Raw genomic sequence first — 15,956 nt, forward strand, 5'->3', positions numbered from 1 at the left:
CTGGGCACCCTAGAGGTCAGTGCGGTGGACTTCAGAAACAGCTCCCACATGCATAGCTCCCTTACCATGGGTGCTGAGCACCCAACCCCCTCCCCCAAAACCCACTACCCACAAATGTACAACACTACCATAGCTCTTAGGGGTGAAGGGGGCACCTACATGTGGGTACAGTGGGTTTTGGAGACCTCCCATTTACCAGCACAAGTGTTACAGGTAGGGGGGATGGGCCTGGGTCCACCTGGCTGAAGTGCACTGCAGTACCCACTAAAAGTGCTCCAGGGACCTGCATACACGTAGGCCTCTAGGACTTGTTGCTGCTATATAACATTGGCACACCAGTTGACACCTGAAGACTAATCTCTCTGAAAACATCCTTTATTGGAATAAGCACGCTTACTCACAGTTAACTGCAGATCAGATGTTGTGCCCCACTGGCAACGAGTCTCGCTGGTACTGAGATTAGCAGTAGGTCAGAGCTGGCAGAATGCTGTACAATGCCCTCTTTCAGCCACATTCAAGGGAAGAACTAAGTTCTCTAAAGTGGCTAACACGTGAAAGGGATCTAAAACTGGCTTACAAAAATGGCCACTACCTCATGGACTACCGGAAACAAAACAGGGCACACTCTGACCCAGTAAGCAGGGGGAAAAGCACCATGGAAATACAGCCTACCAACTACCAACATCGTGAGCATTTGCCACAAGCTAGTGGAATCATGGAGCCCAATACCCTACATCCACCACAATGCATTGCTGATGTGACTCTGCAGTGCGCATAACAGAAAAGGTGTCACACTCACCCGAGAGCCACATCAGAATCAGGGAAAGGCTGTCAGAGGATGGAACACATTCTGCTGTCATAGAGGTGGGTACGGCATTTGAGGCTGACATAGAGGCTGGAAAAAAAGTTATTAAAGTGTTTTTTTTTGGTGGGAGGGGGTTAGTGACCACTGGGGGAGTCCGGGGAGGTCATCCCCGATTCCCTCCGGTGGTCATCTGGGCAGTTGGGGCACTTTTTTGGGACTTGTTCGTGAAAAAAAGGGTCCAAAAAAGGTGACCCAAAATCGCGGTAAAAACACCTTTTTTTTCGATTATCAGCTAAAGACGCCCATCTCCCCTCGGCCGATAACCACGCCCCAGTTCTGCCTTCACCATGCCTCTGACATGCCCCCGTCAACTTTACCCGTTTCCGCGACGGATTGCAGTTGGAAACGTCCAAAATCAGCTTTCGATAATACCGATTTGGGCGCCCACAGGAGAAAGACGCCCATCTCCCGATTTGGGTCGCAATATAGGCATTTTTCTCTTTCGATTATAAGCAGGATAGTCATGATTCATAAGTATAAATACTGGAACTTACTTGTTTATATCACATAGGGGTCCTTTCACCAAACTTCAGTATGGACTCACACGCTAATCTTTTTTTAAATAGCAACATGTTAATTACAACACTGGCATGTAACCATTAATGCTGATTATTGGAAATTGGCCATTTTCTGGCTCTGTTGACAAATGGCCTTAGCATGCTAAGGCCATTTTTCCTGCACTTTTGTAAAAGGACCCTATAAACATGTAAGACCTAATTTCAGAAAGCCATTATTTGCATGTGTAAATCTGCTTTATGAGTAGATTGCAAGGTGGTGTGGCTTTGGCGAACCTAAAATCTACATGTGTATTCACCATTTCAGAAATGGAATGAACATGTATATCCCCATTTATCAATACCAGGATGAACAGCTGCTCTTTTGGGCCAGCCTTTTACAGAAGGCATTAAGGGAGTTTTTCTCCTTAATCCCCTTTTGCTTATTTGTCCCTCCAGGTTGAAAATAAATAAGGATTGCGGTCTCTGTTGCTAATTTTCAGCATCTATACATGCAGTTTTGAGAAATGGCAGACAAACATGCATAACTTGTATGTGTAAGTTGCACGTACAAGTAGATGTAATCTACCCATGTAAGTTCTGCACCCCTTCACAGATGAAAATAACATCTAAAAAAATGCTTCCATGATCTAATGTAACTAATCAAGGGAAAGGAGTATAAATCTCCTCAAAACTTGTGATTACTACATTGTTTAAGAAGTTAATTTTGCGTGATTAAGCTAAGTCATAGATAAGTTATGGCTAGATTGATATTTAAAGTGGTGTGTTGAAAATATGTCAAACTGTGAATATAATTTTGAAGCCGTTGATGAATTGAGCGAGGCACTGGGCTAAGTCCTAGTGTGAAACGAGTCACTACCGAGGCTTCTTCACAGTTTACTATCTACACATACTGTTTGAATTAATGAGGAATGAGTGCTGGGTTACATGAGTTAATCAAGACTCAACATATAGTGCAACACCGGAGAATAGAAATATGTTTTCCTGTACAATGCAAAAAATAAAGACAGCAGATGTAAACTCTCAAAACTGACATTTCAATCACTAAAATGAAAATAAAATTATATTTTCTACTTTTGTTGTTTAGTGATTTTATTTTTCTAACCATCCTGTTCTCATTCTTTGTTTGCACTTCCCTCTGTACTCTTAATTCTGTTTCCAATGTTTCCTGTCCATTTGCTATTTCTTTTCTCTCCTTTCTTCTTTTCTTTCTGTCCTATATCCGTCTTTGCCATTGAGTTTTCATGTTCAGCTTTCTTCCATTTTTCTGTCTCCTTCTCAAATCTATTTACTTTTTCACTCCTCTTTCTCTTCCCTTTTCCTTTCCTCCAAACATAGGCACCTTCCCCTCCCCTCCATCTACCCATGTGCACCATCTTCTCCCTTTCTTCTATTCCCCTCCTTTCTATGTGTACATTTTATTTATTTATTTGTTACATTTGTATCCCACATTTCCCCACCTATTTGTAGGCTCAATGTGGCTTACATAGTACCAGAGAGTACCATACCCTTCATTCCTTTTCCCTTTCACTCACCCTGCATCCATCCATGATCATCATATCCTCCCTTTCTCTTCCCGTTTCCTTTTTTTGCATCCATTTGCACCCTTCCCCTCCCCTCCATCCATGTGCACCATCTCCTCCCTCTCTTCCCTACCCCTCCCACATGTCAACAGAAGTTGCTGCAAAGGGAAGGTCCTTAGGACTGGCGAGACGTAGCTTGGCTGCATCACTGCCAGGACGATAAACAGTCTGTAGGAGCCTCAGGTGAAACACAAGAAGTCAGGAAGAGATGCCAATTGCACACAGGGGGAAGAAACAGAGAAAAGGGTAAAAGAGAAAGAATCCCGACTGGACAGAAAAAAGCAAGGCAAAGAAAGATGCTGGACCCCCAATGGGGGGGGGGGGGGAGTAAGAGAGAAATGTTGGTCTTATGGGAGGGGGAGAAGGGAAGAGAAGAGAAAGGCCTCTTATTAGGAGAAAGCAGTTATGACAGTGTTTCTCAATGCAAGGACTGGGGTAAAAAAAAAGAAAGAAAAGAAACAAAGAAAGATGGTGAAGTCTATCCAGAGGTCCCTGTGGGCCTTCATCATCATCATCTACTTTAGTACATAAGTATTGCCACACTGGGACAGAGCAAAGGTCCCTCAAGCCCAGCATCCTGTTTCCAACAGTAGCCAATCCAGGTCACAAATACCTGACAAGATTCCAAAAAGGTTCAACACATTTTATGCTGCTTATCCCAGAAATAAATAGTGGATTTTCCCCAACCCAATTTAATAATGGTCTCTGGACTTTTTCTTTAGGAAGCCGTCCAGACCCTTTTTAAACCCCACTAAGCTAGCCGCCTTTACCACATTCTCTGGCAACGAATTCCAGAGTTTAATTACACGTTGAGTGAAGAAAACTTTTCTCTGATTCGTTTTAAATTTACTACTATATAGTTTCATCATATTCCCCCTAGTCCTAGTATTTTTGGAAAAAGTAAACAAACCATTCACGTCTACCCATTCCACTCCACTCATCATTTTATAGACTTCTATCATATCTCCCTTCAGCTGTCTCATCTCCAAGCTGAAGAGCCCTAGATACTTCAGCCTTTCTTCATAGGGAAGTCGTCCCATCCCCTTTATCATTTTTGTTGCCAAAGTGAATGGGCTATGTCAGCATTAGCACATGGCTAAGCAAACAGGGGGGTAATTGTCTTCAATTACAAAAAATACCTGAGTATAATAGTAAGTTTTTGATGCACACTTAAATTTAATGAAATGGTAATCCATTCCTCAAAACTGGAGCCACAACTTGAAAGCACTAATTACGAATACAGTATAAATTAATTTTCATGAGTAGAGACAGCAAGCAAATGATGCTGAGAAGAGTGAAGTGACCTTAAAGGATTATACTTTAAAAGAATATTATATATAAAAAAACGGAGCACTGGTACAAAAGATCTTATTTATTTATTTGTTGCATTTGTATCCCATGTTTTCCCACCTCTTTGCAGGCGCAATGTGGCTTACAATGCATCATGAGTAACAGAAATACATGAAAAAGTATGCATGTAGTGATAACTGCAGGATTATGGGTAGTATGATCATGATAAAACATGATAGTGTTTCAACAAACAAACATATTAAGAAGTATCTAAGAAATATATAAGAATTGTATAAGAAAGTATACATTTAGTAGTAGTTGCAGGATCTTTGGTATCATGATAGTGAAAAACATGGTAGTGTTTTGGCAATTTGATATAGTAGAGATCTTATTGGTCAGTATGAGAATCTTAAAGGGAATATGAAAATTCTCTGAAAGCCAATGTTCATTAGACAGCAGCAGGGTAACCCTATCATAATTTTTAGCTCTACAGAGCAATTTCACAGTGGTAATTTGAAGTCTGGAGTTGTGTCTGGAGCAGACCATGAAAAACAGAATTGCAGTAGTCTAAGCACAATAGGACTAAAGAATGAAGCAAAAGACAAAAAGTTGTCCTTTCCACCACTGAACAAACATCACTTGTCACAGTAGAAAGAGTAATTTTTTTGACAACACATGAAATATATTTTAATAGTAATAGGTAATAGGAGTAGCACAAATAAGAGGTGTCAGAATTACTCAACTACTTGAGAAGACCATATACTGACATTTATTTGGAATCAGTTTCAAACTGTTGACCAGCAGCCAATCCACAATTTTATCCAGTCATGAAGAAACATCAAATATAAAAGAAACTGCAGATTAATCTATTAGAAGAGGAAGATGTATAGCATCAGAATATGTAAAGAAGACAAAACCCAGAGATTGAATAAGAAGTGCCAAAGGAGCTAAATAAACATTTAAAAGAACTTGACCAAGTATAAACCCTTGGGGAACACAAGTAAAGAGGAATTGAAGTAGAAATAGAATCAGCCCATTGAACTTGAACAGATCTCTCAGACAAATAAAAATGGAACTATTCCAAGGCTTTACCAGAATTTTTCCAATTCTTTCAGTAGAGTCAACAAAGCCGAGCTCCATGCGATACTGGGTGCCTAGAGTTTAATGACGCTCTTTAATCGGAAAAATAATAATGAGTTGGTCAAAGACAGAAGGAAAATGGTTTCCATAAATCCAATAATTTTGTTTTCTTTCATTGTCAGGTAAAGTCCAAGAAGAAATAGAAAGAGTAATAGGAACAGCACAACCTCGTATTGAGCATCGGAAACAAATGCCCTATACGGACGCTATTATTCATGAAATTCAGAGGTTTGCTAATATTGTGCCACTAAACCTGCCCCATGAGACTACAGTAGATATCACTTTCAAAGGCTATTTTATTCCAAAAGTAAGATTTCTAATAAAAATTATTATGAAAATATATTTATGTTAGAATGGACTGGGTTGTGGTCCAAAACATTAACAAATAGCCAGGTGGATATTCAAATGCCTTTATCTTGTCAGTCTTGAGTGTATATCACATAATTTTAATTTTAAAATTTGGACCCACCAAACACATACTTTGGGCTCGACTACACAATATCTGGCTAAAGGTTATACATCTAAGAGAAGGTAAGGCCAGGAACTTCCCAGAGGCAGAGTTAGATTTGTCCAAGTAACAGTGATATTCAGCCACTATCTAGCCACTATGGACTAGATTCCATATAAGGTGCCTGAAAAATCAGCACCAAAAATATTTCCACCTAAGTGTATTCTGTAAATTGCACCTAGATTTAGGCGCAGTTCATAGAATATGCCTAGTGGGTTTATAGAATATGCCTAGTGGCCATGCCTGCACCTAACTCTAGGTGCATCCATTTACACCAAGTAAAATGGTGCAAATACCGGTGCCTAAGTTAGGCGCAGAGCAGGTGTTTTTTATAACCCTGCGTGTAGATTTTCAGAATTCCCATGACCCGCCCATTCCACGCCTATGGTCATGCCCCCTTTTTGGCAGCACCTATTAGAATTTACGTGCACCACTTTACAGAATATGCTTAGCAAGTTGTGCACATCAATTCTAATTAATGTCAATTAGTGTCAATAATTGATTAAGTGGAATTTATCAGCGCTAATTGGCTTGCTAAGTAATTAAATTGATGCAGAACTCCAGAATATGACCAGATTTGCACGCACAATTTAAGTCTCACTATGGAGAATCTCATAGTAAGTGAGTAATTTTATAATGTGGGCACCAATATTTAGGCACTAACCCCTGGAGTCTGCAAGGGTCACCAAAATTTGGTTGTAGATCCAAGAGCCACATGCAAACTAATAAATTAATGAGTCATTAACAATCAATTATTGAGGTTAATTGGCACTAACTTTGATCAGGGGCGTAGCCACGGGCGGGCCTGGACGGGCCCAGGCCCACCCACTTTCCCTCCAGGCCCGACCAGACAACATGCTCATACCGAAGGGAGGGGCGGTCCGCATCAGCTCCTTCCACTGTCAGACGAGATGACCCTCTTATCCAGCACCCAGCCTTAAAAAAAAAAGATCGGCGAAGCGCCTTGCGTCGGCTCTGCACTGCTTTACAGCAAAAATAGCCTCGTCACATCATCGGCCTTTCCTTCACTGTGTCCCGCCCTCTGATGTAACTTCCTTTTTCCGCGAGGGCGGGACACAGTGAAGGAAAGGCTGACGACGCGACGAGGCAATTTTTGCTGTACAGCAGTGCAGAGCCGATGCGAGGCGCTTTGCCGATTTTGCTTTTTTTTTTTAAGGCTGGGTGCTGGAAAAAAGGTTACGTGTAGCTGCCCAAGATGCGGAGCAATTAGGAAGAGAAAGAACGAGTTTGGAAAAACAAGTCAGGGAGCTTCAAGCAAAGTGTTCAGATCTGGAAGAAGAGAGATATGAGGCTGTGGCAAAAGTGCGAGACAGCATGCAACTGGTGGAAGAAACAAACTTACAAAAAGATCAAGTGAGATAATGTCATTTATTCATAAAAGCTGAATACTGAGGGGCCTTTTTAGTAAGTTTAGTCCTCACTTTGGTATTAACACAGAATTAACATGCTTTACAGTCTGTATGTTAACACTGATTCAGTCCGGTTTTTATATTTTAATAATACTGACTTCCTTGTTGAAATTTAAATAATTTGATTATTATTAAAAAATATAGTGCATATCAGCTTTAAACATTGGCACAGCTTGGTTTAATGCAGAAATCTATGTTAACTTTTCACCTTCATGATTATATTAACTGTACCTCCCTGTTTCAGAGTATTGGCACACTAATATGCATGCTGATACTAAGCCCTTCCTTCCTTCCTTCCTTCCTTCCTTCCTTCCTTCCTTCCTTCTTTCTTTCTTTCTTTCTTTTCTTCCTTCCTTCTGCTGTCCCTCCCCCCCAGCAGTTTTCATAAGGGATTGCCAGGCAGCCCAAGTATTGACAGGTCACCCCCCCCCCCCCCCCCCCACACACACACACACACACCATGCAGATATCCCAAGGTTTAAAGAGACTTGGAGCCCTGATTTCTCTTCTTTCTTTCACCAGAGCTTCAAGGGGAATTCCAGATCCTCTCTTTTAACTCCTTTTAAACTGCTTGTAACGCCTAACCTTTATTCACTTGTTCAGAACCCTTATTTTATAATCCTCACTTGAATATTCCCTTATCTCTTGTTTGTCCTGTTTGTCTGTCCTAATTAGATTATAGGCTCTTATCGAGCAGGGACTGTCTCTTCATGTTCAAGTGTACAGCGCTGCGTATGTCTAGTAGCGCTATAGAAATGATAAGTAGTAGTAGTAGTAGAAGAGGGTCATCTGACAGTCGAAGGAGCTGGTAGGCAGGTGGGGACTGGGTCGGGGAGGGGAGCTCAGATGGAAGAAGGGGACTGGCTGATGCCAAACTATGGGGGAGGGGGAAGGGCAGGGTTGATGCCAGACTACAGTTCCAGGCTGGAGATTTTGGGACAGTCCTGCATTTCTGACCATCCCATTGATATGGGACTTGCAGCACTGATTTCCATGGACAGAATCAGGCACTGCAAATCCCACACTGATTTGGGTTATAAAGTTTAAATCAGGACTGCACAAAATCTCAACCCTGGAACTGGGTAATTTGCCATCTCTGTGATTTCTAATTTTTTGTGTTTTATTCTGCAGTTTGTAAGGGGTGATCTGTTCTGCATGTGACCGACATAAAATATTCTGTGTGCATGTAGTTCGTGTGGGGATCTATATGAGTCGACTTCTCTGGCTTTTTAAATGGGAATGTCAGTTTCAGAATTTACCTGTTTTATGAATACAGCTTAATCAGGCATTTGCATTTGTTACAAAGCAAAGTTTGAAAGATATGTGCCATTGATATGTTTGCCTTATAGCAGTCATATTTGGTCAAGTTTAAGATATGGGATAAAATCACTATATTTAAAAATGTCAGTGTTCTATGAACCAGGTATGTGGTTTGTGTTAATGCAGGAGAGCTGTTGCACAGACTGTTTACTTAGAAATCCATTATCAAGTGCATTCTAAGGCATTATTAAGGAGTATCCCAAGAAACAATACTCACACCTAGTACCCACCCATATCAGCTCTGGGCCCACCCAAAATGCCAGGTCTGGCTACGCCACTGCTTTGATTTATATGCACAGGGCTTTTTTGAGGGGGTACTTGGGGGTACTAAGTACCGGCACCTTTTCCATTGTCTGCTAAAATTGACCCATGGTCCCCAAGTTTTAATGAAAGAGCTCAGGCTCTACACACCAATTCTGCCTTGTTGTAGATTCTGTGACTGGTTGCAGGGGGCCTGGCTATTGTGGGATGGCCTAAAGAGTGGCCTGGCATTTGAGTACTGGCACCTTTTTCACTAGAAAACATACACTGTATATGCATATCTATCTATCCATAAAGCTGTGGACCCAAAGTACCTCATGTGCATCCTAAAGGGGAGGGGTACGGCTGGATCAGATGTGTTACAGAACTTTTGGCACAGTGTTATAGAATACTGGGGTTACATGTCCAATTTGCATGCTAGTATTTATGCCAGGTTTCAGCAGGCATACATCTTTGTGCCTTAAGTGAGTGGGGTTATACATGGGTGAACTCTGGGAGCAACATGGTCAGGGTGTACACTTTTTTTTTGTTACATTTGTACCCCGCGCTTTCCCACTCATGGCAGGCTCAATGCGGCTTACCTGGGACAAGACTTGCCCAGAGTCAAAAGGAGCTGCCTGTGCCTGAAGTGGGAATTGAACTCAGTTCCTCAATTCCCCAGGACCAAAGTCCACCACCCTAACCACTAGGCCACTCCTCCACTCTAAAATACTATAAGTTATATTTATATCCCCCCAATCTAGGTGCAAGCATTAAACCAGCTCTAAGGCTTGTGTATGTTCTTCAATTTAAATGTCTAAGTGTAGGTGAACCTTTTATGCTAATCCTATATAATAATTCTTACCACCAACGTTCTAATGTGGGACTGCCTGTGTCCTTGGCTCCTGGAGTTTCTGAGCTGGGCTCCGTAGCCAGGATGATGTCACTAACAGCTGATTCCCAGGCAGGGGGAGGAGTAGGGAAACACGCGTGTTTCCCTACTCCTCCCCCTGCCTGGGAATCAGCTGTCTGTGCGCCGCTCCCTGCCACTTCGGAGCAAGTGGCAGGGAGCATCACATCAAAAAACTACAAGCGCGGCACAATAGAACCCCCCCCCCCCTCGGCACATCACCCAATCCCCCCCCCCCGGCACATCAAACACCCCCTCCCCCCCACCAAGCACATCAACACACACACCCCCGGCACATCAAACCCCATCGCTACCCGCAGATGCCAGTAGTAACACTGTCCAGCCGCTGCTGCTTCTCCTGTTGAGCAGCAGCGGCTGCTACAAAAAAAAAAAAAAAAGAAGCAATAAATGTTTTTAAACCCAGCTCATTCAGAAATGCCCGAGTCTTACAACACAGTCTCTGCAGCTGCTCCTCCTCTCGCCTCCACGTCACTGCCCCTGGAGTAAGACCCCGGAGGAGCGCAGCGACGTGACAGGCGAGAGAAGGAGTGGCTGCAGAGACTGCGTTGTAAGACTCGGGCATTTGCGAATGATTTGGGCTGGGTTTAAAAACATTTATCGGTTGTTTTCTTTTTGTAGTGGCCGCTGCTGCTCAACAGGAGAAGCAGCAGCGGCCGGACAGCGTTACTACTGGCATCTGTGGGTGGCGATGGGGTTTGATGCGCCGGGGGGGGGGGGGGGTGTTGATGTGCTTCGGGTGGGGGGAGGGGGTGTTTGATGTGCCAGGGGGGGAGGGGAGGGTCGCTGGACATGGGTAGCTGCAGGGGGGGCAGGGGGAGAGGAGGGTCGCTGGACATGGATGGCTGGAGGCGGGGCAGGGGAGAGGGAGATGGAGAGGGGGTCCTAAGACCAGAGAGGTGGGGGTGAGGAGGGGGGCCCTGCGAGAGGGGGGGTGGGGGCTCACACTCACTCACTCACTGTCTCTCACATACAAACTCTCTGACACACTCCCTGTCTATCACACTCTATCTCTCTGTCACACACACACACAGTCTCACACACACAGACACTCTGTCTCTCACACACTCTCTCTCACACAAACACACACACACACACACACACTCTCTCTCTCTGTCTCTCTCTCATTCTCTCTATGACACACACACCATCTCTCACACACACTCTCTCTCTCAAACATATACACTCCAAGGAAAACCTTGCTAGCGCCCATTTCATTTGTGTCAGAAACGGACCTTTTTTACTAGTATTATATAAAAAAAGTAAGTTACCTTTATAGACTAGTCTCCAAGTAGATGCTTTTTGAAGCCTGAATGTAGGTACCCTTTTGTAGAATTACCCTCCACTTGTTTAGGGGGCCACTAGCTATTTGAGTTTAGGATTGCATGTTCAGTAGTCCTAGCTAAACAGGCATGCTCACTGAATATTGTCCAAAAAGATAACTAAAGAAATCATCCACTTGTCTTGAAGCAGCATCCCTGGATCTGAATATTGTCCCCATTCGTTGGTAGTAATAAGAAAGTTACTTACTTAAGAAGGACTCACAAATGACTTACCAAAAATTTCCATATAAATATGACATATTTAGGGGCAAATTGACATGCATTCTAGATTGCAGCCAAGGTTGAGTGCCTCATCGTAACAAACCAAATTTTGAACACGAAAATTTATAGGAATTCTTAGCCACATGCAATGACATCATCAGAAGAAAGGTTGATTACAATGTAGCAGAAGACATGTTTATACCTCCAGTTGATTCTGTACTATAGATATCCATGAGCTCCACAGAAGGTGTGGCTTGACAGCTGTGTCACAGTTGATGCTATTCAAGGACCAGAAGCAGTGGCAAGGATAATAAAGTAGGGCTTGAGGAGGTTCTGTACTAGCCACAGAAAACTTAGTAAGCAAGGGTCTAGATTAATTTTATATCTGACACTTTTCAGGGAACATACATTATTCCACTCTTGGAATCTGTACTGCGAGACAAGACTCAGTTTGAGAAACCAAATGAATTCGATCCACAGCGTTTTCTTGACACAGATGGCAAGTTTGTAAAGCAGGAAGCATTTATGCCCTTTTCAGCAGGTAATCTGGATTTTCTATCTGATTTTGGGATGGTTCATCTAACTCAGTGATTCTTACCATTAACTCATGCTATTTTAGCACAGGTCCCATTTTATACAACGAGACCTAGTTACTAATAACTGGGGTTAACAGTAAAGAGAACGATCTGAAGGAGTAGGGTAGAAGAAAGACACTTCCAAAAACACAATGGAGTCAAACGTTCCTCGCACACAGTGTTTATTCTAAGAAATACATCTAAACAGGGGGGTTAGGATTCTATCTTGGGAGTCTGAGGGGTCCTTTTACTAAGGTGTGCTGAAAATGGGTTGCGCTAGTGTAAGCACGTGTTTTGGGTGTGCACAGATCCATTTTTCAGTGTGCCTGTAAATAAGGCCTTTTTTATATTTTTGCCAAAAATAGACGTGAAGCAAAATAAAAATTGGCATGCGTCCATTTTGGCTTAGCGGTAAGGTCTCACGCACGTAGAATGATGATTACTGCCCGGTTTCCGCCGCATGTCAGAAAATAAAAAATATTTTCCAGCACGCATAGCGGACACATGTAAAAAATGAAATTACCGCCCAGGCCATGCAGTAGCTGGGCGGTAACTCCGAATTGACATGAGTTGGGTGCGTGTAGGCACCTACACAGCTTAGTAAAAAGGCCCCTAAATGTATGTGCCCAGGGTTTTTATTTTGGGGTGAGGGCAAACATTGAACCCTATGCTTATAGGCTTGCTATTCATTTGTCTAGATTAAAGACCCTAGTTTTTGAGCCTAATGTGGAAAATCAGTACTATGTTCTGCCCCTGTTGACACCCAATTTTAATGATCCTAAATTTCAATGTTCAGTGAAATGTTGAGTATAAATTTAGGCACTCAGCCCTACAACATTTTCAAAGAGGTCAATTTAGGATCATAACTCTCCTTTGAAAACTGGGCCCACAGATAATTCTCCTTGTCTAACCTTCTGTCATTCCTGGTTCTAACAACTATATTCCTTACCATTACATTTCAAAATTAAAAGGTAAATTATACGGTGACATTTTGTTTCTCTAAACAGCTTGCCAGTTAAACTTGTGTCTAGGGGTTTGAACATGCTTAGTGTATCATAGTATTTTTTTAAGAACTGTGCATATGTAAAAATAGACTTGTATAATCTAATCTCTCTACCAGAAAGCTAAACTGGCAGCCACTGTGGTAGAATCCGAATGCCATGAACGATTATGCTTCTGAATAAATCTAATTCAATTTTCTTTTTACCCCAGCCATGTCCAGAATAGGATTTCCACTAAATCTCGCTATGGTTCAACAGACTCAGTACAACACAAGATGTAATTCATAAATCCTACATTTGGAGCCATTTTACAAGCGATGGTAAAAGGTGGCCTATGGTGGTATCAGCACATGGGATTGCCGCATGTTGAGGCCACCTTTTACCGCAAAAGGGTTTTTTAATAAAGGATACAGTAAATGACCATGTGGTGCTTAAAAAATGCTGTGCAGCCATTTATTGCTGGAGACCTTACTGCCTCCTATTTAGGAGGTGGTGAGGGCTCCAGCATAACCCAACAGTAATCGCACCAGATACACCCTACTCCCCATCCACCGGTAGGGCCAACTGAACAAATGCAAACCCAGCTTCAGCCATACCACTTCTTTGTAAAAGGGCCCCTTAAATTTAGGTTTTAGAGTGCTTTCAAAAATTTTAACTGCTCTATTTTTTCTTTTAAAAGGTCGAAGAATATGCCTTGGTGCAACTCTTGCTAAAATGGAGTTATTCCTCTTCTTTGTGGGTCTGTTTCAGAAGTTCACGTTCCATCCTCCTCCTGGCGTGACCCGTACAAATGTCTTGCCTGACACAGGCTTTACAACTCCTCCCCAGTCCCAAAAGATTTGTGCTGTGCCTCGTTTTTAATCTCCAGATTTGTATCTAAGAAATTTTTTAAAATTGATTTATATATATCCTACTGCTGGTGTTTAAAGGTTTGAGGGGAGAGGTTTCAAATATGTTGGCAATGAAACTGCAGGTATACCAACCAGCAAGAAACCTGAGATCAGCCCAACAGAAATATTTGGAAGTACCATCATTCATGGTAATAAAGTTAAATTACTACAGAAAAACTATTTTTTATGTAGTTGACCCAGGGTTCTGGAATGATCTACCTTTGACGCTTAGAAAGATTCAAGAGGTTGCAAATTTAAACAAATGCATCTTTCTACTATAGTATATGTTGCAGATGATAGTTCTAGCTGATTGATATTGGGGATTTTACCATATGGTAATCCTACTTGAGAGAATTCAGATTATTTTTGTGTTTGTATATAGTTGTTTTTGTTGATTTTATGTATGTTTCAATTGTAAACCACTGAAAACATTGGGATTTTGCGGTATATACAATTTAAAATAAATAAATAAATTTGGGTACAAAGGTTTGTCCAGTATCTTCCCTTGAGCACATCCCTTTTGGCAACTTTGTTCAGTATATCCTGGGGTTGGTGGTTGAGAGGCTAGGATGGGGGAGGGCAGACTTATACGGGGTCTGTGCCGGAGCCGGTGATGGGAGGCGGGACTGGTGGTTGGGAGGCGGGAAATACTGCTGCACAGACTTATACGGTCTGTGCCCTGAAAAAGACAGGTACAAATCAAGGTAAGGTATACACATATGAGTTTATCGTGGGCAGACTAGATGGACCGTGCAGGTCTTTTTCTGCCGTCATCTACTATGTTACTATGAACACCATTGTGACCCCTGAGGCAGGCATTTTGTGATACCGAGACACAGACCTTTGTCCAAGCAGCAAATAAATTGTCTTTCAAGCTCTATTTCCTAAGTTGGATTTGTCTTTTGGTCAGCCTCAATCATTCTTGTTTGGTTTGGTCAACTTAGAGGTTCTTCCTGTTTACTGTTCCTGATAGCAAAACAAAGAGCAGACCAGCAATCTGAAGGACAATGTAGTTTATTAAAAGACAAACACCCAACCTGGCCACATTTCGCCCAAAGGCTGCATCAGGGGTAAAACTACAATACAAACATATAAATACATTAAAACCATACAATTAACCAAAATAATACATCAAAGCAAAATTATAAAATCATACATATGATAAAAAGATTTTAAAATAACACACAAATTGATGATGTGGAGTCTTGCAGTCTGAGAGATCACAATGAAAGATTCAATCGTGCATGCAATAATATCAATAAGACAGCTATACAGTATTCATTAAAACATAAATAGCAATATGTGTGAGAGATAGTGACCAATCAGTCAGTATTGTGACAAATATCAAGTATCTATATTAGCAGAGAACTTTGACCGGTAGTGGTCCAGCATCCTGGAACGAATTGCCATGTTATATCTGTAATATTACCTGCTATAATACTTTTAGGAAAGCTGTTAAAGTGTTTCTTTTTTACTTTATACCTGACAGATGTTTGTTTCTACAGAATTTTGATTTTTATCAAGAAAATATATTGTTATAATGAGGGATTGTCTCTTTGGTTCTTTCTTATTTCATGGAATTCACCTGAAGCGTTTCTTGGTAAAACGGAATACAAATGTCAAGATTAGATTAGATTACAAAAAGATCAAGTTGTTTTATCGCTTGTAAAAATTTAAATGGTTACAAATAAAAAAAATAAAAAAAAAAAGATTACAAAAAGAGTGAGACATCTATCAATGTGTAAAGATATGTGAACAAGTGTAAAAACACCAATTCAAAGCATAAATATGGATGTGGTATTAATAAGAGAACACCAAAGCGGAATCATACCTAAAGGGGAATAAGTATAATAACTTTCCTATAATAGCCAATTCAGTTCAAATAACCTAAACATTTATAAACGTAATAAATATACAACAAATCATGTAGAAATAAAATTTAAAAAATCAAAAAGCCTTAGCAGCAAGCATGGCTTACTCACAACACAGCAATCTCTCTTCAGAGTAGCAGCATCTCCTTATCACAGGTAATGACAGTGAATCTGCCAAGCTGAAAGTAGCTACCAACTTTATTCCCACCCATAGGGGTCAGAGGTCACAACTGAAAAAAATGTTATTTAAAAGAAG

The 15,956-nt window shown here is 41.5% G+C and overlaps 1 protein-coding gene across 1 annotated transcript in view; it reads left to right on the top strand.

Annotated features, from left to right (window-relative positions):
- The window catches only part of LOC115467069 (cytochrome P450 2K6-like), a 97,207-nt gene extending 82,838 nt beyond the window's left edge, over window positions 1–14,369 (top strand). Inside the window, exons 7-9 of the mRNA XM_030198747.1 lie at window positions 5,516–5,700; window positions 11,763–11,904; window positions 13,619–14,369. Coding sequence (XP_030054607.1) covers window positions 5,516–5,700; window positions 11,763–11,904; window positions 13,619–13,800 — 509 coding nt within the window. The 3' untranslated portion in view covers window positions 13,801–14,369. The remainder of the gene's footprint in view (window positions 1–5,515; window positions 5,701–11,762; window positions 11,905–13,618) is intronic.
- The last annotated feature ends 1,587 nt before the right edge of the window (window positions 14,370–15,956 follow it).

The sequence above is a fragment of the Microcaecilia unicolor genome, chromosome 3 (genome assembly GCF_901765095.1).
Source record: "Microcaecilia unicolor chromosome 3, aMicUni1.1, whole genome shotgun sequence".
NCBI classification, from domain to species: Eukaryota; Metazoa; Chordata; class Amphibia; order Gymnophiona; family Siphonopidae; genus Microcaecilia; species Microcaecilia unicolor.